Raw genomic sequence first — 27056 nt, 5'->3', positions numbered from 1 at the left:
CCGCCCCCAAGCACCTCTAAAACCCATCCTCACATTATTCAGTAACCTTTAACAAGGCCAAAACAACGTTAAACAGATACCTGGAAGGCCCTATTCATTTTCTTCAATGAAACATTTAAAAGGAAAGGAAACAAACACACATCTTGGTTCTTTTCCCCAGGCCCTGTCAGTGGCCCCTGTGACTCCCCACTTTGCAGGAAAGGTGGCCCTCGAGTCAGCAACAGTGTGCCACCCCTGGTTGCAAGCATCGCCAGCTACACCTTGGATGGGAGTGGACCTCTTTAAAGAAAAAATCAGTAGCAATTCTGTGTATGAAGGGTTACATGGCGCAGGGAGGGCTGAGTGCAGGAAAAGGGCTTCACAGGCCTTAATTGTGGTGCATGGGAATAATTCAGCAAGTCTTCGGTTGCCCAGCTGATGTTTCTCCAGCCCTTGGAGACCTGCAAACAGGCCCTTTTGCCATTCATCTGCCCAGCCCTCCCATCCTTCCTTCCCTCCCTGATGGGAATGGTTGCTTCCGTTGCCATTGGAGATGGAAAACACAGGGCGAGCCAGAGACGATGCGAGAAGGCCCGGGAAGCATCAGCTGCACCCGGGAGAGGCACAAAAACATGGCAGACACCTGGTGAGTCCCAGATCTTGGGGCATCATCTTGGGGTGAGGGGGAGGGAAGAACCCAGATGGGAGTTGGGACTGGCTGCGAGAGAGGACTCCGTAAAAATAAATTTTAAAAACCCTTGGTTTTTATTTACTTTCAGGGGTCCCTTAAAGGGCTTAATAAGGAATTTGATGAGAATGTGTGTGTCTGCAAGGATCAAAGCAGCTGCATGCCTGAGCTGCAGTTATTTGCGCAGGGTTTGGGTACGGTGACTGGGTTTTCTTGGAAAAAATAATGGGCCAGCCTGAAAAGGGGGCAAATCTGAAAGACGTTCATTGGGATAAAACACGAATTGTTTGTGTTTATAGCTTGGCTTTACAGAGGAAAATTCAAGAGCCAAGCCAAGAAAAACTTTACAAACATGCGTATTTGAATTAAAAGTATCTAAAATCAAGCAGTATATGTACACTGACTGTAAAAAGACCATTCAATTTCCATATTTTTCACATGAATGTGAAAGACTGTGCATTAAGTGGTCCCGTGTGCACAGTAAAAGTTAAAATGACGGAAATAAAGGGCCAACGGGAGGGTCCCTGGAGGTTTAACCAGCCTGCAGGCCATCATGTGGGTCATGGGAATGCGTCCCCTTCCGCTGCCCTGCGGCCCGTCCAGCATTGCACGCAGTGGGGGGGGGGGGCGCCTAGGCTGGCTTTTGCATTTTGTATTTGAATAAAAATACCTAAAATCGAGCAGTATATGTACACTGACTTTAAAAAGACCATTCAATTTCCATATTTTACACATGAATGTGAAAGACCGCACTAAGTGGTACCATTTATATGGGAAAGAATGACCCGAATAAAGGACCAATGGGAGTTTTTGAAAAATAAAGAAATCTAAAGGACAGCTTTCTGAAATAAAGGGCTGGCCTTTATAATAGAAAATGGATGGTCACCGTAGGCTTGCATTGCATTGTTGCAAGGCTGCATCCATCACTGGATTCCGCACACCATCCCTGGTGGATATCTTTGTTCATTGGGGGGGAGGTCCCCTTTATTGTACCCTGTACCAGTGAACTGGGTTGGGCTGAGTCATCTAGTGAGCTTCTTTTCCAGTTCCCATCTCTATATGTTGTCCATTTTAAGATGAAAATAAAGTCACGGGTTCAGGTACCCTAAAACATTGGATGCATATGATGGCAGTTTCACTAAACTGCAGTGCAGTCATTTGCTTCTGACTTGGCAGGAGATGTGAATCCAGCGCTTTTTTTTTTTTGGCAAATCATGGTTTACAGCTTAACGCATTATCTAGCACCAGCCTACTGTGATTTGTTAATAAAAGATGGTGAAAGCCAAGTGTTGTGCGTAACCAGTCTCCACCTCTTGTAGTGCTGTATGACAAGATGGTTGTTTTTGCAGTGCAAATCCAGAATCAAAGGCAACATCACCAAAAAGGTGCAAATCTTGGCAGGGTGTCCGTATCACTGATTCTGTGGATGATGATGAATTACTAGTGACCAGTGTTAACCAAACCCAGGATTTAATGGTAAGTTAATATTTCTGTTAATGATAAATAGAAGCATATGTAGGCTGTACTATATTGGTGAAAGCAGAAACTGGTTTTGGGAGAAGCATACGCACACTATCAAATTGTACTGGTAGTTAGGACAGACATTTGTTTAGCTTGCGTTTAAATGTGAATTTATCCAATTTTGCATTTCCAAAGCAGTGTACAAACTGAACCTCCACTGTCGGCAGAAATTCCTATCTCTGATCTCGCCATGCATTTTACCAATTAAAAAAAAAAAGGATTTGTGATGAGAGAAAAGATATTTCTGAAAATAATATAGAAAAATGCAGTGCAGGAAGAGAGAGGATTAAAAAAAAAAGGTTCCAGTAGGCCAGATGCCAAAACACATGCTCTGTCTTCAAAAATACGATACACAATTTAGTGTAAACCTTAAAAACTAAACAGAAAAACTAGCACAGGATGAGCCAAACCTACAAATAGAAAACTGAGGCTGGAGAGAAACTAAGATGAGAAATTTCCTTGCTTGGGATAGATTTACAGAATAACACTGAAAAATGGTTCTGGGCATTTGAATCAACCTCTGTAGGAAACCGTGGGCTTGACCATCATTAATTCATGAGAGTTTGTCTCCATACCATCCAACAATTGAAAGCCCATGCTTTCCTGCACTGCCCTGGAAATCATAAAAAAGGCATGGGTTTATTCTCGCCTTGACTTCCGTTCCCATTTTGCCCACAGCAACTCAAGGACACGGAGGTGCTGTTTGCTCATTTAAAAGCCACGGACGACTGGATTCAGGTCTACAGCCTGGAAAGCTTGCAACTCTCGCTGGGGGATTTGATGAAGAAAGGCAATGCTACAACGTAAGTGCAAGGCCATCTCGTTTTCCGGCTGCTTGTTTCTCCCCTTCATTCACCATGGGGTGTTTTCCTTTAGGGATGTAAGAAATGCGGTGGAGCACATGGAGTTTACCCAAGAGGCTGTTAACGATTTTGAATCTCAGTTGCGAATGTGAGTACCCAGCCATACATTGCTTGCCCAACCCCAGGTTCTCTCCCGAGTTGCCGAAGACTTTGCTTTAGCCGAAGCCAGTCCTCATTTAGCGACCACAATTGGGACCAGCAACTTGGTCATTAAGCGAAGCGGTAGCTAGGTGAAACCGCAGTGGTGCTTACTATCTGACTTTGGCTCTCCTTTGCATTACAGACCTACGAAGGTCATAAATGTGAGGATTGGTTGCAAAGTTACTTTTTCTTCATCATAACTGCAAATGCAGTCGCTGAACGAGGACTATCTATATATCCTCTTTTTTAGAATGTCCTCTCCTCTAGCTTACAATCCAAAGACACTTGCTTTTTAACATCTGATCAGAAGCAGGAGGAGCAGAAACTGGAGAATGCAGAGAATGTCAGCTCAGCAAGTTTTAAATGAAATCTTCCTTCGAGGGCAACCTAAAATAAAATTTCCTATTTCAAAGAATGCTGCTTTGTAGCACTTCTGGTGGAGATTTCAGTCTGAAAAGCAGAGGAATAATGGAAAATATTCCTTATTTTGAGAATCTGAAAGTTTTTCATCCCTCAGCTTCCTGCTTTGGTGCCTCCTTTTCATTGTATGAACTGTCGTCAATAGCCTTAGATTCACAACACTGACAAAGTGAACTGTCTAGTTGTGCCTGGGAGTGTCTTCATCCGGGTGTGTCAGAGATAAAGTTGCTGCCATGCCTGTCACAGATGTCCAGGGAGGTGGCTGAATCCCTGGGCATCCATGGTGGCAGGCTTATGGTGCCCGACATGCCATGACATCTTCATGCAAATGACACAAATTATACATGACATCCTTTTGACATCATGGCATGGACCAGGTGTCTATAGCTTCACCCCAGTGGATTAAAGTGTTTAACCAAGTATCTTAGGAAAGCAATAAAGGGGAAAAATATAGGGTGAAAATTTCACTGACCCCCTGATTGGATTGATCAATCAATTGATTTTATTGATTGATATAACTACCCAACTTGCCAGTTGCAATTCTGGGCAGTAAACATAAGATTAAAAACCAACAGAAACAAAAGAAAACCACAAAAAAGAACAATAACAATGGAATAGCATCCAAGAATATTCTGACCCAGTGTTTTTCAAACTTGGTGACTTTAAGATGGGTAGACTTCAACTCCCAGATTTAAAATTGCCAAGTTTGGGAAATACTGGTCTAAATGGATCTTTTCAGCAAATTCTTTTGACTGTCCCCCCCAGAATTACAGTTTAAATCAGCATTCCCCAGCTTGTTCAGATGTGTTGAACTTGAGTGGTGTGGGCTGCTGGGGGATCATGGGGGATCAAGTTCAACTGTTGGAGGGCGTTAATTCAGGGAAGGGCCAGATTACTAAAAGAAATATGGAAGGTACAATACTTGCTGATGGCATTACAATATAATACATTACCTATATTTGTCGGGGGTGGGATTACATTCATCCACAGAGCCATCGATCTGTATGACAAGCGAGTGCGTTGGCTTCTGCAGGGCAGCAAAAAGGTAATGTTTAAAAAAACGGTTAAATGTTACTTCCAGTATAGATGCATTATCTCTGTGAGAGCAAATGTGGGGGGATATGAATGGGAAGGTTGAGCTTCACAGAGACATCTGACTGGCTGCCTTGGAAAGTGAACACCCACACGCACACCCACACACACACATGCGAACACTCTTGCCAAAAGGAAGATAAAAAGCTTAGGCTGTCAAATTAAACTGTAACCATCACTAGTCCTAAGAGGTAGAACTGATCAGTAGCTAGTTACAGATGATGCCCAGGAGGGGAGGGCTGTTGTGCACAGCCCACTGTTCACCTTTGGAACCGATTGCCACAGGATTTTGTCTGGCTTTCTGTGTATTTTTGTTCTGGTTGTTGACCAGAAAGTTCACCCCATCTCTTTTATCAGACCATGGATGGATTTTTGCCATGGGCTGATGAGATTTCTATCTGGTGATTGTTATTGCTTGATTTTTTTTTAATAATACTTTTTATTGAAGTTTTAAAATATAAAGATAAAAAACTAGTACAAGCTAAGAAGGATATGAAAAGAAAAAGAAAACATTGATAAAGAAATGACTTTCCCCGTCATCAAGACAAGTGCAAACCATTTCAGTAACTCACCACCTTTGACATCTCAGCCAGAGGTCTCTTCTTTCCATATCTCATCTCTTATCTGTAAACAAATTATAAAGCCTCATTATTCAGTCCTATTCAGTAAAGTCCATTAAGAGTTACTAGAGATAACGACATATTGGTCATTGTTATTATCTGAGATGGGGTCGCTAACGAAGAGAATGCTAGTAGGAGGTTTACATTCTCACTAAGCCATACTCTAGTCTGTCTGTTTTGGGCTTAGAATGTTATATAGTCCTGGTTTTTATGGTTTGCAAGCCAGGGTTGATAACACAGTTTGCAAACTCAATGTAACACCTTGCAAACAATTGTGGCTTATTCGACGAAGCACATTTAAATGTGGCTTGGCGCGAGGTGTGAACCCAACTGCTTTGTTTCAGACAATCCAGACCATTTGCTTGATTTGATCTGGATCATAGATTTACAGCATCCAGTTCCACTACTTTGTAATGTCTGAAAGTTTTATTGGACTGAATCTGAAATCCAGCACTAGGGTCTTGGAGGGAATTTTTCTCAGCTAACCCTGAGTTGCTCTGTCCTGTGTAGGGGAGAATATTCAGTGTAATACTTCCTGATAGCAATGTTATGCTTTCCGCTGTGGGATGGGTAGAAATTTTATGCTGCAAGAACTCTGGGTAGGTGAGGAACATGAAGCTGTTTTTATTTCTCTCCCCCAGTCCTGCAGTCCAAACCTATGATTTATTTATCTTACTTGTTTGATCTTCCTGTGCCGCTCCACTCCAGACAGCTCCAAGGGGCCCATTGTGCATAAACACTTCATTAAAATATGCATTTGCTCTGCTGTGCATTAAATGATCACAGACACCATAGCCTAAACCATGACAATAAACCATGGTTTGCTGAATAACTCACAAGTGGCTGGAGTCACATAACAGCACTATTAAAAACCATAGTTTATAAGCACAGTGGCGGGATTCACACAACATCCTAAGCCAGAAGCAAACGTTATGGTTTAGGAACAATGTGTGAAACTAAACTATATCTGAATAGAAGAGAATACAATCAGCTGAATTTAGATGGGCGGTGACAAATTTGATAAATAAATAAATAAAATAAATTTTAGAGCATAGTGTAAAACTATCTGTATTTTTACAGATTTCACTCTGGCAGCCACTGAGATTTGTTTACTGTAAGTCGGGTATTTAGAAGCTCTCCTGTAATAAAATTCTCAGGGTGTTTCACTATACAGTTCAACAAAGATCCTAATGTTCTAAGATCTTTCTGTTTCATTTAATTTCTTCTTCTCCCAATCCAGATGTTTGGTGTTATTCAAGGAAGCAAACTTGGAGTTCTGATTGAAATGTCCAGCGTAAGTTGTGGACCAAGTCTACAAGAACTCCAGATGGATCTTCTGGTAAGTATTACTGGGGCCCGTGCTGGCTTTTACCATGGAAGATGGTGATCAAGTTGTGAGCAGGGTGGGACTTAGGAAGGTGTTGTTCCTGTGTTTCCCTGCTTGGTTGCAGGTCTGTTGTTTCGCACTGTGTTCACTTGTAGTTCACAAAGCAAAGCTCTCGGTGCATGATGTGACAAAGGGTTTTGTTTTTCAGCTGGCTTGTTGTAGAATCTGATGTTGATTTGGGCTGAGAGGGAGCAACTGGCCCAAGGTCACCAACTGGCTTCCGTGCCCAAGGGAGGTCTAGAACTTGGGTCTACCCACTCCTAGTCTAACTCCTTAACCGATGATTCTCAAGCAGTGCGTAGGAAAGAACACAGGAGATTGCCTCCTACCAGATCAAACCGTTAATTCTTCAAGCTGGCTACCCTCCTTCAAAAGCTGGAGGTGTCTTCCCTGGGGATGTCATGGTTTAAGCTTGTGACCTTCTGGTTGGGAAGCCTGCATTGTCTCGCTAAGCTGATGAAATCTTAAGCCATGACCTTTATTGGTTTCCATGGCCAAGTGACCCTCCCCTTTTAGATTCATCTTGTTCCCCAAAGACAGTTTGGGGAGCAACCCTTAAAATGACAAGCTTAGTTTCAGTCTTCATTCAGTCCCTCTGGTGATTTACTCTAGTTTGTCAACTCTAATGGTTTGTTGCATTGGAGGTAGGATTTCAGGAAGGATAGATTTCCTGGTATAGGCATATCTCCATCACCTTTATTCATTTCCTCCTTGAGATTTCATCCTGATAGCTGGAGGCTCAGCGGGGCCATAAGAGAAGAGGGAAGAAGGTTGGATCCTGAAATCTGCCAGGCGATTATATGATCCATGCATAAAATGCCAATATTAAATAAGAGTGAAGAAAACCATTTGCTCTTCATTCTGGATTCATACAACGCATTAAACTCTAGCGTGGTTGCTTGCTTGAACGTGCTATGGAAACCCAGCCACCCTAATATATAAACCAACAACTCTAGTTTGTCAACTATTATGATTTGGCACATTGGAGGTGGGATTTCTATTCATCCTGCGTAGACATTGTGGTTGAAGGGCTGATTACACAATGGCCAGTTGTGAGTAATTCAGCCAACCATACTTAACAAAAGACTGGGTTGGGACACTTCGGAAGCCCAGCACATTTTATTTAACGAAGCTCAGTTCGTGATACATGGCTTAGTTTGATGACTGAACCCACTCTGTTGTAGACTGGTGGTCCATTCAATACTGTATTGTTGACAACATCTGTTAGTGGCAGCCTCATGGAGGTGATAACAGGACCGTATGTTGTGAGAGCTGGGTCGTCTTGTCTTCTGCGGGGCCAGCTCTGATCAACCTGAACTGTGGCTGTTTTCCTTCCAGTCATTAGTTGATGAACAGCTGCGTTACATGAGGAAACTCTACTTCATTTCGTTTGGAGCTGAAATCTCAGCTCTGTGGGAGAAGCCACAAGCAACTGATGGGGAGAGGTAAGTGTGCTATTTGTCTCTGGAAGGTTCAGATTTTTGTTCATCTCGCTGGAATCATATGTCCTCTATTTCCTCTCTGAAATTCCTTGTTGGTTGTACTCTTATCAATACTGGTGCATGCAGGCGGGGTGCACTTTTAGTAGAAGAATTCTATTGCTGTCATTGCTCTGCTGCAATTTTATTGAACAATGTTATTGGATAAATATTTGCATTTACTGGTTGACTTTCACATTCGCTAACCACATTTACTCGTTGACTTTCGTTTTAATTGATTGGAATTGGTTGTTTGATATGTGCCTTGATATGTGTATTCTGACGGGGACATTATTGTTGTTCTTAAACCCAAAATGGGAACCCAGTCCTTGTTTCTCCTGGCTTGTTTCTAAATGGGTGTGCAATAAAATTCACCTTCCTTCTTTTTTTTTCCTAGATTAAATGAAGCGAGGCAGTGGGTCCAGCAGCTAAAACCCAGCAGAGGCTGCAATTTGCTAAAAGCTTTGAAGAATGTCCTGGCTATGAGAGATCTGGATTCGATGGTGATTATTGTAGGAAGCTGGTAGGTCATCAGTTGAAAGACAGATGTTGTCTTTGGTTTAAATGCAGTCTATGGCCTCAAGGCAAAAGACTCAGCAATCTTGCTTGAAGGATGTCTGTGTCTGGAACAGTTTTGGATAGAAGAATGTTTGAGCAAGGTCATCACTTCCTGTCCCCTAGAATTTCCATATGGATAAAAAGTGGGAGATGAAGCAAACAATAAAGGAAACAGTGTGTATGTTTGAGCATCCAAATCTTTTGGTTTGATTCAACCCCACATGGCTTTGTATGAAAATACACTGGAGATAATTCATTTTTACATGGGGAGTATACTTCAGCAAGATCTTTCAGTTAGCTTGGCCAAGCCCTGAAGGATACAGACATGCTGGGATTTTCAAATTCTCTTTATAGTGTTAAGTAGGAGAGGGAAGCCTGCCAGCCTCCAAATAATTGTTGAGCTACAACTCCCAGCATGCTTCACCACAGGCCATGATGCCTGGGGCTGCTGGATGTTGAGTTCAGCAACATCTGGAAAGCCCTCGGTGTCCCTAGGCTTGATCTGTGGGTTGGTTCTGCTTTATTCCTCCTAATCTGGTAGATTATAGCTCTGTATGAATCATATGAGAGTTCTAATGGTGGCTTTAATTGTATTCCTTAGTTTGATGGGAACTTTCTCTTTCCCATCTCATAATTATAGATTGCTCTACTCTCCTACCCCACCCCCTTTCTTTTCCTGTTTTCCGAAACAGTCCAGACCAGGCTTCAGGAATTTTGTCTGATTACATCCAGCAATGTTCAACAGGAAGACGTATGCTGGTCCATACTGTGGCATACAATTGCAGCAGTGAAGCCCCTCCTGTGAGTCTCTGGGTTGTGGGAAGGGGAAGCATAGCTCAGAGGCACACCAACAGCTTTGTGTGCAGCACGCACCAGGTTGAACCTCCAGATTCTCCAATTTAAAAGAGTTAGGTACCAAGTGAAGGGAAATAGGTTGTTCACCGGAGACCCAGCAGATTCTTGCCAACACAGGCAAAGCTAGGCTAAATGGAGAAATAAAGGATCAAAGGAAGAGCTTCTTTCTCCATGCAGGATGAACTGTATTTTATTCTGTTTTGGTTTTTCGTGGTTCATGTAAACACACTAAGCCATGATGTGGATTGTTTGGCTCTTGGCTTAATTGGTTGTATAAACCCAATTTGTGGTTTATTTAAGAAACCATTGGACAGCAAATGGTTTAGGCAAGAAAGATAGAAACTAATATTTAAAGAAAAGAAAGAAAAAGCCAAAAGTGCAGGGAAAAAAAGGAAGAAAATATGAAGAAGTAACTTTCAATTTTCTTTTACAGCAGTTATAAATATAAAGGTAAATTAACCTCTTATGTTAGCAGGACTTTCATTTTTCTATAATCTATTGTTTTTTATAATCATCAAATCCATATATCTAGAGTTCATTTTTTTCTGTTTCACGCAAAATGTGGATAAGGGGTTTCCAGTCAGCGTTAAACTTAGTTAATGTCTATTCTCTGATCAAAGATGTCAATTTGGCCATCTCAGCAAGTTCCATCATCTTCACCCTCCATCCCTCCATTGTGGGTAATGTCACATCTTTCCATCTTTGTGCATATAGTAGTGTTGCTGCAGTTATCATATATAAAAACAAAGTTCCATGACTTTTCTCCAGCTGCTTGTTGATCGATCCCAAAAGAAACACCTCTGGTTTCAATTGCACATTAATCTTTAAAATGCAACGTTTTTGGAGGTGCTTGGCCCTTGCCTTCTTCTTCCCAGGGCTGAGAGAGAGGGACTGGCCCAAGGTCACCCAGCTGGCTTCATGCCTAAGGTGGGTCTACGTCTCAGGTTCTCCAGGTTTCTAGCCACATTTTTAACCATTACACCAAACTGGCTCTCAGCCCACAAATACATTGGTCGATGCTTTTGAAGTGCTACAAAAACTTGGTTGTTTTGGCTGCTGCTTACTTGTGAGAAAATAATTTCTCAGGCTGGTAAGAAGTCTAGCAGCAGTTCCCAAAACAGTCAACAGATGCAGACTACGTTGCCTTCGTAAAAAGGACGCCAAAAACATGGGAGGAAATGGCTTAGACTAGTGTTTCTCAACCTTGGCAACTTTAAGATACATGGACTTCAACTCCCAGAGTTCCCCAGCCAGTAATTCTGGGAGTTAAAGTCCATGCATCTTAAAGTTGCTAAGGTTGAGCAATACTGGCTTAGACTTTTATCTATCTATCTATCTATCTATCTATCTATCTATCTATCTATCTATCTATCTATCTATCTATCTATCTATCTATCTATCTATCTATCTATCTATCTATCTATCTATCTATCTATCTATCTATCTATCTATCTATCTATCTATCTATCTATCTATCTATCTATCTATCTATCTATCTATCTATCTATCTATCTATCTAATTTACCCCCGCCTATCTCCTCCCATATGTTGCCTATATATAGGTTTCTCATTTGAAAGTAACCTGCTGAAATACTTATGTTGGAACCTGAACTGTCCTTCTAATATATATTTTAATTAGAGTCTGCTTCTTCAGATTAACTCTTTCTAGTTCAGATTGCTAGGATGGAAGTCCAGCAATACTGATAAGGCTATTCTTCTGGAAGCTCTTATATCAAGGAAAAAAATCATAATAATTTACTTTCTGTCTTTTCATTGTCTGTAGGGTTACCTTAGCACTTTATAAAATAGAATTATTGTTCAGAGGGAATAGCTGGTGACTTTAATTAATTTTGTCCCTTTAGGCCATTCTAAAGAGTTTGGCAGAAGAGATGAGAGGCCATTACCATTGCTATTCAGGAAAGAGTGAGGTAGGCCTTTCAACTTAAGGTGCATTACTTCAAAGCAGAGGTGCACAATCTTAGGCCCTCAGGCTTGAATGGGACCCCCCAAGCCTTCCAAAGATGCCTGAATAGTGATTTTTAAGGTGGCCAAAAGGAAAAACAATTATCCATCTATGCATCTCACCTCACCTCACCTCTCTATGTCATCTACAGTATGTCTATCTCTCCATCTAATCTCTTTATCTATGTATCTAATCTATCTCATCTCTCTATCTTCTATTCATCCCATCCCATCCCATCCCATCCCATCTCTCTATGTCATCTATATCTCCATCTATCTCTATCTCTCCATCTAATCTCTTTATGTATCTATCTATCTATCTCATCTCTCTATCTTCTATTCATCCCATCCCATCCCATCCCATCTCTCTATGTCATCTATATCTCCATCTCTCTATCTCTCCATCTAATCTCTTTATCTATGTATCTAATCTATCTCATCTCTCTATCTTCTATTCATCCCATCCCATCCCATCACATCACATCTCTCTATGTCATCTATATCTCCATCTCTCCATCTAATCTCTTTATCTATGTATCTAATCTATCTCATCTATCTCATCTATCTCTGTCTCATCTATCTACTGTACCTATCTATCTGTCTCATCTATCTATCTGTCTGTCTGTCTGTCTGTCTATCTCATCTATGTATCTCATCTATCTATGTATCTATCTCATCTCTTTATCTATGTATCTTATCTATCTATCTCATCTCTCTCTATTTCTCCATCTGTGTCTATCGCATCTATGTATCCATCTTATCTATCCTATCTGTCTGTCTGTCTCATCTCTCCATCCATCCACCCAATTTATATAGATAGATATACATGACTCTGGGCAGATGAAATGTATTCAAATTTATTTGATTTCAATATACTTCTTTTCCTGGCCTGACTCTTTTCTTTGTTCTGGCCCCACCCATTCTCAGAGTGAACCTCCTGTTGCACCAGAAAGAACTGAAGCAGGTTCCATGGTCTGAGGAATATTACACTCGCTGTATTAAAATGTGGTTACCAAGACCTGTAACAGCCTCTCAGCTCCCCTGTGCTGTTCTGTGCATAACGCAAAGCCAAATCATAGAAACATAAAGAGATAACTGGTCCTATTCTGATTCTGACAATCCATAAGTTGATAAATAATAACCATTCCGGGTTTTTTAATTTGCTGTATTTATCGATCTCTTTATTTTATTACAACCTTGTTTCAAATACCCCAAACTACAAAATACCTTATGAAAAAACAGCATACATGCAAGGAATTAAAAACAAATGCGTGTGCTTTTTTAATTCTTTCGGGTTGGCATCGTCTAATCAGAATTGCAACAGCACGGATATTCATCTGGTTCTTAGTGAGCGGCAAAAAGCAGATAGCTTGCTCGAGATCGTAAATGAAATGTACCAGGGCAAGATGGGTGACCCACTTTTTAATTTAGTGAAAAATGTAAGTATCTGGTTTCTTTTAAATGCTTTATTGTGTGCTGTAGCTTAGTGCCAGGAGTTCCTGTATTCATACATTATATTTCTGTCCCGGCTGTAGCTGCGTTTGCTGCAGCTGTTGCTTGTGTACCCTACTTAGAGTAGCCTTGACTGAAGCAGTTTATAAATTTATAAATAAATAAATGCCTCACTGCTGAGAAAATACAATATTGTTACTGCATTGGAAATAGGATACACCTAATCAGGACAGAGTTAAAATAGCACCCATACTTTATTTCTTAATGATTAGAGAAGAACTTTTTGTTTTTAATCTGTTCAGTCGTGTCCAATTCTCGGAGACTGCCTGGACAAGTCCCTGCAGTTTTCTTGGCAAGGTTTTTTTCAGAAGTGGTTTGCCATTGCTTCTTTGCTAGGGCTGAGAAAGAGTGACTGGCCCAAGGTCACCCAGTTGGCTTTGTGCCCAAGACGGGACTAGAACTCACGGTCTCCTGGTTTCTAGCCTGGCGCCTTACCCACAACACCAAACTGGTCTAGGTTTAGTTTACAACTTCTCAAAATCAGGAGCAAATGATCCATGCTTAATTTTAAAAGCCAGGAGGTTTATTCCAAGCTTTCTCATACTGATGCTTCTAAGGCAGTGTTTCTCAACCTCGGCAACCTTAAGGTGCCATGAAAGAAATACCTTCTATATAAATTATACATCAGCAAATATTTTTGGATTCTGTTATCAGTTGTGAATGTTGTGTCATTTCTACTGAAATCTTGCCAATGTTAACTGTGATTTCACGCATTATGATTTCATGGTGTACATGACTTGAATAAGGAAAGAGAGGTTGGTCAAGGCAAGTAGGTCAAATGGTCTTCCAAAAAATAGTACTGTGATTTCATAATTATCATTAATAGGATAATACAAGGCCTGGTAATTTGTTTGACATCCCATCAAAGAACATGTTCTGTTCCGGCATTGCAGTTCTGTTTTTGAAGCCTTCTAGGTGTGCCACCAAGCCACACATCTTAAAGTTGCCAAGGCTGAGAAACACTGTTCTAAGGTATTGAACATCACCTTCCAGAAATCCTAGACAGACACCATTGTAATTGCCACTGGAAATTCTGAATGTTTCATTCCAACACATCTGGAGATCACTGGGTTAGAGACGTTTGGTAAGCTTTGCCCAGCTTCTGTCTCTTTCCTGGTTGAACTTAATTCACAGGCTGGTGGTGAGAATGAAACAAGGAATTATGCACACAGTTGGAAGAGAAGTGTAATGGTATGTGGAGTATGACCTTGGGAGGCAGGAAGAACAGCTGCAGACGAGTGGGGAGAGATGTACTTTCAGACTTGCAAGATTGATGTCATCCTTGCGAGGTAGTCCAGACAAGAAGCACACCCAGAAGTACTAGCTCTAACTTTATTGTAAGGTTACATTAAGAGACTCTTGCAAGTTTGAAGGTACATCTCCCCCCACCTTGCCTTTACAGTCCAAGAAACTAGGGAGGGTCCCTTCTGAGACGTTTGCCACATCCTCATTCTTTCTGTGGGCTCAGCTGCCTCTTATCTGACCGTTGCCTAGTCTGCAGCTTTTCCTCCCGTCTCCCAAGGTCATTCCTACATACCATTTCATGAAGCTTGAGGTAAAGAAGTGACATAAGTAAATATGTAGAAATGATTAAAACAACACTTTTGTTGGTAGCCTCCTTTTAATTAAGATTTTGTGGTAGTTGCATATTCAGCAGGAACAAGAGCATGCTATTTTTTACAGAGGACACTTTGACTATATCTCTGCTTAGAGTTCAATGGAACATGTGAAGTCATCCTCTCTGGTGCAGCTGACCAAACCCCTCCAGCATGAACGCCTTCTGGCCATCCAAATCCCCAACTTCTTGGCCAAAACCTCCGCAGAATGGTTAAAAACCAATGGCTTGCGAGGTAGGCAGAGCCCAGGGTTACCCTCTGAAATGGTACCAGCTCGGCCCAAGGGCCCCAGTTGCTAGACTCATGCTTCTTTCTTGCTTGCCGCAGCCAAGAAACTCAGCCTTTACCAAGTTTTAGCCCCCAATGCTTTTTCACCGGTGGAAGAATTTGTGCCCGTGCTTCGAAAGACGGTATCGTCCACTTTGCATGGGGTAAGTCAGGGGGAACTGATTTTGTTTGTTCGTTCGTTGGGGGATTGTGGGAGACATTCACGCCCAGGACAAGCCAGCAGGGAAGTGGAATCGTCATCCAAAGGCATCATCCAGCAATGTTGGCAGAGCTGTGCCTTGCTTGCCCTTGTGAGTCCAAACCCCACATTTTGATATGAAAAATCCGGAGCTAGGCTGGCGTTGCTAAAAGGCAAATCTCTGTTGGTTGCTGCTGCTTGAAATACCCCAGCAAGGGAAGATTTGAACTCCAGGCTGTAAACTTCACATGTTCAACTCTTTTTCTTAATGTTTAGATTACTAGCCTATAAAGCAGCATTTCTTAAACTTTTTGCTCTCCCTTCCCACTTTTAAAAATTATGGAGGACCCCAAAAGAGCTTTTGTTGGTATGTGATCAGAACTTAAAGGTAAAGGTAAAGGTTTCCCTTGACATTAAGTCCAGTTGTGTCCGACTCTAGGGGGCGGTGCTCATCTCCGTTTCAAAGCCGAAGATCCGGCGTTTGTCTGCAGACACTTCCGTGGTCATGTGGCCGGCATGACTAAACGGAATGCCGTTACCTGCCCGCCGAAGCGGTACCTATTAATCTACTCACATTGGCATGTTTTCGAACTGCCAGGTTGGCAGGAGCTGGGACTAGCAACGGGAGCTCACCCCATCACGCGGATTCGAACCGCCGACCTTCCGATCAGCAAGCTCAGCAGCTCAGCGGTTTAACCCGCAGCGCCACCACGTCCCTGATCAAAACTTACCATATTAAAAATTTTAATTGATGCGTTCGTAGAATACTTATGTATTGAAGGCTTTTAGGTGTGCCACCATGTCAGGTAGTATGTGGTTTATCTTAAACCAGACAACCCGTGACCCGTTGGGTTCTAATTTCAGATGCATTTCCTTACCAGATTCCTCAATGACTTCAACAATGACAGAGCTTCTAATGTACTGGTAAAGTTCTCAAAAATTCAGGGAGAGATGGATCTGCCTTGAAAGTAGCCCATGTTGAACTGTATAGCATAGTCAAACATCAGGAGCTGACTACAGGAAATATTTTATGATGTTTTGTATTATGTCATAAAATATTTTATAAAATTTGCCGAATTTCTATTCCATGGGAGTCATGGGTCCTAGATTTTGGATGCATTCTGTAAGTTAGCTCATTTGAGGTACTTTGGTTCAAAAATGGTTGGCCCACAACGCACCGTTTTGCCCAGTTAAAGGTCACAAAGTATCAAACAGACACAAGAGTTTTAGTAGTATATAGATTTCCCTTCCAGAACAGCTGGATGTAGCCTGATGAATCCAGCTAATGGCAGGGCTCTTCCAAAGGTGTGTGCCGTAATTTGATTTGTGGTGTTGTATCCTCTTCATTTCAGAAAGCCATGATGCAGTTTGAATGGCACGACGGGACAGTGAAAAATGTTCACGTTGATCTTCCAATATTATATAATTACCAGGTGAATAAATTACATGCTGTCCGTCCTGATTATTGTTTGTCTTGGGGCTAAACAGCCAATTAGGCTCTGAACTGCAGCACAGCTTGCTCCCATTTCTGTAGTTTAAGAGGGCAGGGAAGATGGTTGCAAGCACAATGCTATAGATGGGTGAAGGATCTATAGAACCTCCAGATCATAGGATGGAGCGGGACCTGAAGCACCTTCTGCACCCTTTCGTGGGAATTTGACTTGAGGAGGGGAAACTCCCAAAATTGCTGCCTGGAATATTTGCATTATCATTAGCCAGTAGCTTCAGTTAGTGTCCTTTCCCCCTTGCTTCACAGAAGCAGCTTGGGCAGATGGTGAAGTTGTACGAGAGACGCATTGATTGGCTGTCCCTTTCTAGCAGAAGAATTTGGGGAACCGTCTGCGAGAAGAGGTGCCACGATTTGACTTCCTTTAATCCGTTTCAGAGAGAGGCTGCCTTTTTGCCTTTTATTTCTACAGCTGTCTGTTTGGGTTGGTCAACCCCTCTTCCATACTTTGACTCCACTTTGGTTTAAAAGGAGGAAAACCTCCCAGTGCATGTGCTAAAAGAAGAATAAGAATAATTTATTATTTATTTGAATGTATAAACTGTCCAATTCCAACAGACTCTGGGCACAGATAATCATTATGGGAGTAGAGATGAAAGAAATAGACCCAACAATTAAAGCAGAAGATGAGAACGTCCTCCCCCAAATCCTTCTGTAACTGACCGACAAAATATAATTCCTAACACAACAGAAATGGAAAAGTATAATACAGGTAGTCCTCGCTTAACGACCATTCATTCAACAACGGTTTGGAGATACGACAGGGCTAAAAAAAGGTTACTTACGACCTGTCCTCAAAGTTACAACCATTGTACCAACCCTGAGGTCCCATGATCATGATCTGGACGCTTGACAACTGGCTCGCATTTACAACCAGTTGCAGTGTCCTGCGGTCACGTGATTGCAGTTTGCAACCTTCCCAGCCAGCTTTCAACAAGCCAATTTTTTAAAATTTTTATTATTAAATTTTGCCACTGCCCTGTTTCAACCAGGTCTGATCACTGAGTGAATGGAGAGGCACTGGAGAGATGGAATATGCTCTGTATGCTTGTTTCCTGCCTTCCATAGGCCTGTAGATTTGGGGTGTTCCTTAATATGGAAAGCACAGCACGGCAACAATGACTGATTTGCAGATCTTGTTAAGCAGTGGTTTGCCTGTTGAATAAACCATAGTTGTTTGGGCCGGCCAAACACAATAGACTATAAGCCAAGGTTTATATACCACCTCTCCTGGGCTCGCTAGGGTCCCTAAGCTAAAAGTAAGGGAGCCAAATGTGAGAAGGTTAACCCGATGTTGAATCTGGTCCATAAAAAAGAAGAAAAGGAAATGCTGATGATCTTTGGTTTTTCACTAGGGTGCTTCTACTTGTTGACATCTCCAGGACAAATTCCCTCTACCTCTTTCATATCCAGCACTGCCTACGACTTTTGCTGGAGGAGCAGATGTCGAGTAAGGACTTCTTCAACATCCTTGCGTGAGTAACTTGTTTTCTCTTTTGTTTTCACACATAATTTTTATTGAAGAAATTTTTAAGAGAATAAAAGCAATGCACACTTTGAAAGAAAAAAATAAAGAGAGTAAAGCAAAGTAATAAGTAAGTGGGGGGGGGGGGAAAGTACAAAGAAGGAAATAGAGAAGAAAAAGAAAAGGAAGTTATAAAGAAGTGGCTTCCGATCTTAACCGCAGTAACAAGTACGTTTATGGTTTACCCTCTCTCTCTAAGGTTACAACATAATTTCCTTCTTTCCATAATCCACTCTTTCTAATCATCAAACAAACCCATAAATCACAAGTTCCTTTTTTCACTTTTTCACCAAAAGAGTCCATAAGGGGTTTCCAGTCACTAACAAATGACGTTATTGTCCAGTCTCTAATCAAACAGGTCAATTTTCCCATCTTTGCTAATTCTGTCATCTTTACCATCCATTCCTCCATTGTGGGTATTTCAGAGTCTTTCCATTTTTGTGCAAATCATCATCATCATCATCATCATCTCACAGCAGTTATCAAAGATAAAAACTATCTTCCATAACTCTTTTCTATCCATTAGTCCCAACAAGAAAAGTTCTGATTTCAACTGAATATTAATCTTTAAAATTCTTTGCATCACTGTCTGTATTTGAACCCCAAATTTTCTGGCTTTTTTGCAAGTCCACCAGACATGATAAAATGAGCTGCTTAAGTAACTTTGATTTAACAGTCAGAGCAACTCATGAAAAGTAAGTCTGGCCCCTTGGTCATCCCTACTTCACAGGCCCCCTACATCCACCGGAGGTGATCCTCTACTAAGCCTGGGGTAATCTAAGAAATGCTGGCTTGGATCTCATGTGAGATAACCTCCTGTGGGCCCTGTCTTCATATTCTGTGAAGGAGCCAAGGCCGTTGCTCCTGAGGAAATATAATGAATCCTGTCATGGGAAAGCAGAGATATTCTGTTCTGGTTTAGGTCCTGTTAAAGACCAGGAGGCAGCAAGTCACAGCAGACTGAATCACCGTTTTCTCTTGATTTTGCTGTCATGCAAAGCCATCCCTTCTTGATGGATCTGCTCATTTCTGCAAAACTGTGTATGGACATGTTGGGGCAACCAATTTATTTTTCCAACAAGTAATGGATGAGCATGGCCAATCTTTGTTTATTCTATGTTCCTCTACAGCTTTGGAAGTGATGTTAAGGCTTGGCAGCCTGAAATGGTCCCACCTCACCCAGATAACTTACAGAGTGCTTGGAGGTAAAGAACTTTGCATATATATATTTTTTCTACTTCTTCACTAAAAATGAGCGAGCAAAACCTGGAACGATTACTGTATTCTTTAATTACAATTAGGTATATGCGAGGGTTACCCATCTCACGAACTCAGAACATTACTGTACTTGTTTGATTTTGGGTTAGCATGTAGGCATGGATCCATGTGTTGTACAAACCCAGCCAATACTGGTATGTTCAGTAAATTATGGTTAAGCAACCAGACAGAGTAAGCCTTAGGGATGATGGAAAGAAGACCTGTCTACTCTGCAAGTGGTATTGAATGAAGTAGTAATTTGGGAGCTAAAATGTGTCATGTGAGGACACAGTCATTCCTGAATCTGGGTCAGCCAGAAGTGCAAAAGAAGTGACACTTTGACCGAGAGATTTCAGGAATTAGAAATCCCAAGTGTGAAATCTCTCAGATTGATCTCTTACTTCCAGGAAGTGATTCAACTTTTCTTCCTCTTCCCTGTCTTTAGTTTATTTCTACAAAAATTTGGACAGAGCTCTCTTCAGAGACTCTAGGGGGCTGATGAGAAAAAGGAGGAGACCGCATTTAAAAAGTAATAGAAAGTAAAAAAAACTAATCTCAGAAATCCATAAAATGAAAAGCACAGCTCAACCCGTCCTTGGTGTTCAAATACTTTAGATAATAAAGTAGGTGCAAGAGCTAAAAAGTTGGAAGGAGCATGCAACTCAGTGGGAGAACATGTGTGCTCAACTGCACAATCAAAGCCATCATCTTGACTTCGTCATCCTCTTTGGGGATGTCCATGCCCTTGATGTCTCAATCTGCCATTTGAGCCATCGTGTGTCAGCCCGAAATGTATGGAATGTCACATGAGAACATTGCTGATACCTAGTCATTTTCCTAGGTGGGTGCTGAGCCTGCGCTGCGAAGGCACCAGAAATGTTATGAAGGCCCTTAAAAAAGCCATGGAGGTGGATTTTAAAGAGAAAGACAGGCACGAATCTCAAAGCCTTTATCTGCTTGTAGCTGGAATCCCTGATCAGGAGACGGTAGGTAAAATCCCAAAATCAGCTTATGTGATGCCTAGGGCTCCCTATTATAAATGCCAGAGCCTTAATGCGCTACACCTAACTTGGGCTTGCAAAAGGCTGTGAAGTGGAAAGGTGGATTACATTATTCTATTTATAATAGCAGGTAGGAGTAACTAATGTTAGATAGGTAAGGTAAAGGTTTCCCTTGACGTAAAGTCCAGTCGTGTCCGACTCTAGGGGGCGGTGCTCATCTCCGTTTCTAAGCCTTAGAGCCAGCGTTGTCCGTAGACACTTCCGGGTCATGTGGCCAGCATGATGACTCGGAACGCCGTTACCTTCCCGCTGAAGCGGTACCTATTGATCTACTCACATTTGCATGTTTTCGAACTGCTAGGTGAGCAGGAGCTGGGACTAACAGCGGGAGCTCACCCCGCCGCGCGGTTTCGAACCGCCGACCTTCCGATCGGCAGCTCAGCGGTTTAACCCACAGCGCCACCGCGTCCCCTAATGTTAGATAGGATATAAATAATTTGTTGTTTATTCGTTCAGTCGCTTCCGACTCTTTGTGACTTCATGGACCAGCCCACGCCAGAGCTTCCTGTCGGTCGTCAACACCCCCAGCTCCCCCAGGGATGAGTCCGTCACCTCTAGAATGTCATCCATCCACCTTGCCCTTGGTCGGCCCCTCTTCCTTTTGCCCTCCACTCTCCCCAGCATCAGCATCTTCTCCAGGGTGTCCTGTCTTCTCATTATGTGGCCAAAGTACTTCAGTTTTGCCTTTAATATCATTCCCTCCAGTGAGCAGTCTGGCTTTATTTCCTGGAGGATGGACTGGTTTGATCTCCTTGCAGTCCAAGGCACTCTCAGAATTCTCCTCCAACAATATAAATAATACCTTCTTCAAAATTAGCTTGGCTCCCGGGTAATCTTGAGGATGCATCTAAATTGTTTTCTTGGCCCTAGTAAGGAACTCACCTGCCATTGCCTGCTTTCAGGAAGTTTTTCAAATTCTCAGTCTATTCTGTTGCACTGGCAGCTCTTGATGATGGTCTCCCATTTAAGTCTTTGCTAGACTCAAGATGGCTTTAGCGTCCATCCAAGACAAAGCCAGTTAGTACCAACAAGGACTAGAGAAAAAAAAACCAATAGCATTGATCCTGAGCTGTGGTGAACAAGGTTCATACCATTTTACAGGACAAGGTTTATATTTTGAATATGTCTTTTGGCTGAGGGCCACTCTATCCATGGATACAGCTGTTACTCTGAAGCAGTGTTTATCAACCTCAGCCACTTAAAGATATATGGACTTCAACTCCCAGAATGTTGCTGGCTGGGGACTTCTGGCTTGGGAATTCTGGGAGTTGAAGTCCACACTTCTTAAAGTGGTTGAGGTTGAGAAACACTGCTCCGAAGTGGTGGATCATTGGCATCAAGTAGGCAGCCTGGATTTATTTTTTCTACTCTCATTAGACAAACTGTAAAAATCAAAAGAAACCCACATCTTTCCCAAACACGTTATCATTAAATAGCAATCTGGAAACATCATGCCAGTGTAAAAACCAAGCAATGCCACATCCCTGAAATTCAGCCACGAGATAAGAAAAGAGGCCTGTGACCCTTTGAAGTACATTGGAGGGGCGCTGCGCAGATCCCGTGGCCCATGGCTTGCCCATCCCTGCACCATAGTTGTAGTTACATTGGTTCCCTGCTTCTTATAAAACTTATTCTGATAATGAATGTGAAGTCCTTGGAAGACCTTCAAGCAATGCATAAACGCTGTCTAATAGCACAGTTAAAGTCTTATCAAATTATGCCTTAAACTGCATTGGTTATTGACCTTGTTTTTCAGCACCTAATCTCTTCTTATCTGGTTGAAGTCTGTGGGGGCTGTGATTTGCAGCTACATGCTTGCCTCTTCAGTGTTAATGGTTATTCCCTTGAAGATGACATTCCACCACGCTATGCAAGTCCAAATGAAACTGCCATCGCTTACAAAGAAATTGTGCAGGCCGCCAATGGCCGCTTCCATTGGTTTGGAGAAACAGGTGTGGTAGAATTTCAGTGTAATTTTTTAATGTACTTCCAAGTGCTACACGGGGACTCCTCAAGTAGTCTCTCGACTTTTTAAGAATGTGGACGCCACTTGGACTTCTGCTTCTTCATGTGTTTACCTTTTGCATTCTGATTTAGCATTCTGAGGAGATTTGAGTTTGGACTGTTTGGAAATGACCATTTTTTCCCTATACTGTATGAATAAGTCAGATCTAAGTGCATGCTGAAACAAATATATCACTTAGCTCAGTACTTGAACCAGAATGGACACAGTGGTGAATTAGGTAATTTTGGTCACCACATTTAATGTTCTTACATGAGTGACACTTTGAATTTAATGGGGGTATGGAGAAGAGGATGTTAGATTTGGAAAGTGTAACATTTCATTTACTTCAAAATGTAGGCCTCCAAGCCTCCAGGTCCTTCTACTGCATAGGGTTCTTGGATTCTGCCCCACTGACCTGCCCTTAGGGTACCCCAGGAAGGAGAACTCTTTGGACCTCCTTGATGTTCTTGGGCTCCCTGTTCCCTTCAACACATCTGATCTGGTTAATAATCAGGGATTGTACAAACAGTAGTCCAGCAACATCTGGAGAGTTGCAAGTTCCTCACACTCGGTCAACACTGACTGGAAAAAACTGCAAAAATTCATAAATCCTTTTCAACCTTCCCTTGGAGATGTCTGAAGGTGAAGCTATAGACATTTTGCACGAACATATGCAAACTCACACAAATGTGTCTTTGTTGCAAATATGCTGCTTCTTTGACCATCGATGGTAAGTTAACCTTATTTTCCTCTGGCAAAGAGGAGACCCAAGTTCCATTTAACCAACAAACACACTGTGTTATTCACTATATTTCAACCCAACCTGCTTCCCAGTGTTGTCATGTGGATAAAATGAAGAGAAGACCGTCTACATCAGTGTTTCTCAACCTTGGCAACTTTAAGATGTGTGGACTTCAACTCCCAGAATTCGGGGATTTGGGGAATTCTGGGAGTTGAAGTTCAAACATCTTAAAGTTGCCAAGGTTGAGAAACACTGCTCTGCATGAACCATCTTGAAACCTTGTAGGAATGGTGGGATATACTGGTAAAAATAACTTCGTTGATGAATATCTACAATTGCATGAATCAAATCTTCCTTGGCCTCCATCAAAGAGATCCTAGGATTCCCAAAATGTTCCAGGAGGGGTGTGTGTGTATATTTTAGCAATCTTTGTAAAAGTTGAGTTGCATCAGGTTTTGAAACGTAGGCGTTTATGTTTGTATTTTTTACTCCTCCTTGCCTTCGGGATAGGTATCAACGAAAGTGATGATATCAGCATTATCCTTTCTGAAATGGAAAAAGCAGTCAACTATTCTCACAAGGTTGGATCTTAGATCTTTCAAAACTTTACTTCTTAAAATAGTCACTCTGTCTCTTCACAATGAGGAGGATACAGTGGTTTGACCACATGGATGTAGCATTTTGCACGACCCCTGGGGTCAACTGGTATTCTGTGTCAATTTCTCTGATGGGTTTATGAGATCTGAGCTACGTGAATATGAGTGACCACAAGATGGCAGCAAAGGACCTGGAAATCTCTTACTCCTTGTGGCCTAGTGATGGTTGGGATTTTTGCAGCACAGATCTGGTCCCCATACTTTGTGATAAAGTACAGAAGTTAGAGCAAGAAGCATGTTTCCTAATTTACAGTAGACCCAGACTTCAGAGCCCATTTTGGCTTATTTAATCTTTCTTTCCCATCCATGGAAATAGATTTCAAGAAGAAGCAAGAAACTATATTTAGAGAGAAATGTACAGATGTGTATATGGGTGCTTTTTGTGTGGAGAACAGGAATTCATTTGTGATCCATGCACAAGGCGTATTGCTCTGGCCTGTCCCCTGGTAGTTAGAAATACACATTCTATGCATCACCCTTCAAATAGTGGGGGGGAAAATGATTTGCTACTGATTTCCTTTTGAATTCATTCCTGATGAGAACTGATTGAGTTACTGTTACGTCTTTCATGAGATTTGCCTCTAACGGAAGCCTAAACGTGTGTTTGTGATTGTTGATTTGTTGCTTTGTTTTCAGTGTGCCTTGTTAGTGGAATCCTTAAGGCAGAGATCAGGAAACGTCTTGGGGAACCAGTCACTGTTCAAAGAAGATGACCTCTCGTCACTAAAGAAGGAAGAGAAGACCAGACCATCAAAATTACCATTCCCAAGGCCAACAGCCCTCACCCTTGCCAGGAAGGTATGATGGTACTGCTACTTCAAGGTGAAATCTGTCATCGTTGGTGGCAAAATATATTGATGGTTCCCTGCTTTGTCCAAGATCTCTCTGCTAATTCTGGTCCTTGAATCAAGAAAGCACCTTTTGTGGAATTGCTGGAGAACGCCCTTTAGAAGTCTTGTTTGCAGCAATGCATGTCCGTCCTTGCTGAAATCAGGCCCAAAGGGTTGCAGAATCAGCAGTGTTCAGTTGCAGGGATTTTTTAAAAAATACCACCCTGTGTAAATCACTTTTCCAATACATTTAGGAATGGGGTGGGAACTAGGCAGCAAACTGCATCAGTGGAATTTCTAGCAAGGAACTCCAGCCTTTTAAAATGCTGTTTGCTGATTGGCGGCTGTTACTGCCAGGAAATTCCTCCTGCTGTCCAAGCAGAATCTACTTCCTATGATTTCGACCTAATGGTTCTGGTCCTGCCCTCTGCAGTAATAGAGACAAGGTCTTCTTCTATGAGAACCCTTTAGATATCTGAAGATCGTTCACCAAATTACCTTGACGTCATGGTTTCTCAGGAGCTGTTGGGAGGATGGAGTGGTGTAGGTGATCACACTCCCTGAAGCTCATTGACCTTGATCAGGCAAACCTTCCTGGCTTGACTCACACACCCTGTGCAGCCATCATGTGGGTGTTTTTGGTTGTGCCCTAACATGATACCTTCCCTGTTTCAACCATGATGACTTGATCTATTGTGGGTAAAACAATCAGTGTCTTGTGATGCAAGGAAATCCAACCAAGGGCTTTCGAGTGACCAGTATATCTTTTAGCTTAACATATTTTACAGGGTTCTTACTTGGGTTAAACGGGTTGGACGGGTCAAGTGTCTGTGTTCCTTTACCCAGGAAGAGTAGGAGAAATATGAAAACAAAATAGGCAAGATTTGTTTTTTTATTAATGATGCAATTGACCTGCACTCATCTTAACAGCTCAGTTTTCCTTCATTAAGCATTGTGCCAAACCAAGGTTTGTTTTATCCGTGGTTTAACTAGGCTATAGTGTTTAGGCTGATAAGCCATGAAGCACAGTTGACAAATCATAATTCCTTGGTTCAGACAACGTGCCAAAACATATGATATATGAGTGCAGTAGGTGAACCAAGTCACTATCTTGCAGTGTGGGCATCCAGATAAAGTTTGTTCTTCATTGTTGGGAGATTCTAAAACAAAGTTGGAAATAAAATTGTCCATGGTTTCTGCGTACACTGCATGTTGGAAACTCACAATGAAATAAGAGGTTTTCTCACATGTTTACCATCTGTTCATGAGAATAGCACCAAGATGGCGAGAGAAGTGGTAACATAAAAGCCCTTTCGTGGCGTCCTCCGAGTGGCAAAGCGGAAATCCCACCAGGTGTGTATAAGTGAAGTGGCCACCAAATGGGATAACCAAGTGTGGGTTCGTACATCTCTCTAAGTCAGGTTCCCCAACCTTGGCCATTCCCAGGTGTGTGGACTTCAAATCCCAGAATTCCACAGCCAGCCAGCACGGCTACTGATGAGAATTCTGGGAGCTGAAGTCCACATACCTGGAAGTTGCCAGGGTTCTAAGTCATCCTGTGGCTTGCTTAGATTTGGCTTAGAGGATTGTGTGAATGTGATTGTGGGTTCTCTACTCATCTATCCATCTGGCCTGCTTGCCCATATTTAAAATACAGCAATGTGTTTAATACTTTTTCTGCAAAGTTAACATAGTCTTGGCCCACCTTTCCAAACCCCAAGGGGCAGGGGGCTGCTGACTGCTCAGATATCCCCCCCCTTCCTTCCATTGGATGGGACTGATCCAAAATATATTATCAGAATCCTAAAATTTCAACAGATTGCAAACAAAAAACGTACATGGATGAGGTAATGTTCTGATCCTAGATGATGACTTGACTTGACTTGACTTGACTAGAATTGACTTGACTTGACTTGACTTGTTGTCCAGTTCAGCCCATAAAAGAGATTTTCCTGGCAAGAAAGAAATTGAACTTCAAGGCAAAGAAACAGCCAGAGATTTCAGCCTCTTTCTTTTATCCCAGCCAAAGAAAAAACATAGGTGGGTCTCCTAAGGTAACAGGAAATTTGTTTTCCTTCCAACAGAGAAGTTTTTAAAAATTTAGCATTCTAAGCAGCATAACGTTTTTTTCTCCCTTGATCACAGAATGTGCATAGTTTTCCATCAGAGAGATTTAAATGTGCGTTTTAAATTCATAGTTCTCTCCTTCCAGGAAGGAGTATTTAAAAAGTTGATTTCAAAAACGGTGTATTTAAGAAGCATTGGGTGTTTGGTTTCTCTTTCACCATGTTGGTTTTGTGCCACAGATTTCACAC

The 27056-nt window shown here is 41.9% G+C and overlaps 1 protein-coding gene across 1 annotated transcript in view; it reads left to right on the top strand.

Annotated features, from left to right (window-relative positions):
• Positions 1 to 560: 560 nt before the first annotated feature.
• Positions 561 to 27056, top strand: part of VWA3A (von Willebrand factor A domain containing 3A) — a 36240-nt gene continuing 9744 nt past the window's right edge. Inside the window, 23 exon segments of the mRNA XM_063315074.1 lie at positions 561 to 625; positions 2017 to 2143; positions 2867 to 2991; positions 3065 to 3139; positions 4603 to 4657; positions 6565 to 6663; positions 8050 to 8156; positions 8587 to 8712; positions 9440 to 9548; positions 11465 to 11530; positions 12878 to 13003; positions 14788 to 14926; positions 15020 to 15123; positions 16511 to 16591; positions 16915 to 17009; positions 18021 to 18140; positions 19321 to 19395; positions 20289 to 20433; positions 22265 to 22460; positions 23766 to 23836; positions 24548 to 24742; positions 26016 to 26094; positions 26671 to 26781. Coding sequence (XP_063171144.1) covers positions 561 to 625; positions 2017 to 2143; positions 2867 to 2991; positions 3065 to 3139; positions 4603 to 4657; positions 6565 to 6663; positions 8050 to 8156; positions 8587 to 8712; positions 9440 to 9548; positions 11465 to 11530; positions 12878 to 13003; positions 14788 to 14926; positions 15020 to 15123; positions 16511 to 16591; positions 16915 to 17009; positions 18021 to 18140; positions 19321 to 19395; positions 20289 to 20433; positions 22265 to 22460; positions 23766 to 23836; positions 24548 to 24742; positions 26016 to 26094; positions 26671 to 26781 — 2491 coding nt within the window.

This window comes from Candoia aspera, chromosome 14, assembly GCF_035149785.1.
Source record: "Candoia aspera isolate rCanAsp1 chromosome 14, rCanAsp1.hap2, whole genome shotgun sequence".
Lineage (NCBI taxonomy): Eukaryota > Metazoa > Chordata > Lepidosauria > Squamata > Boidae > Candoia > Candoia aspera.
This window is presented reverse-complemented; position numbering and strand designations above follow the sequence as displayed.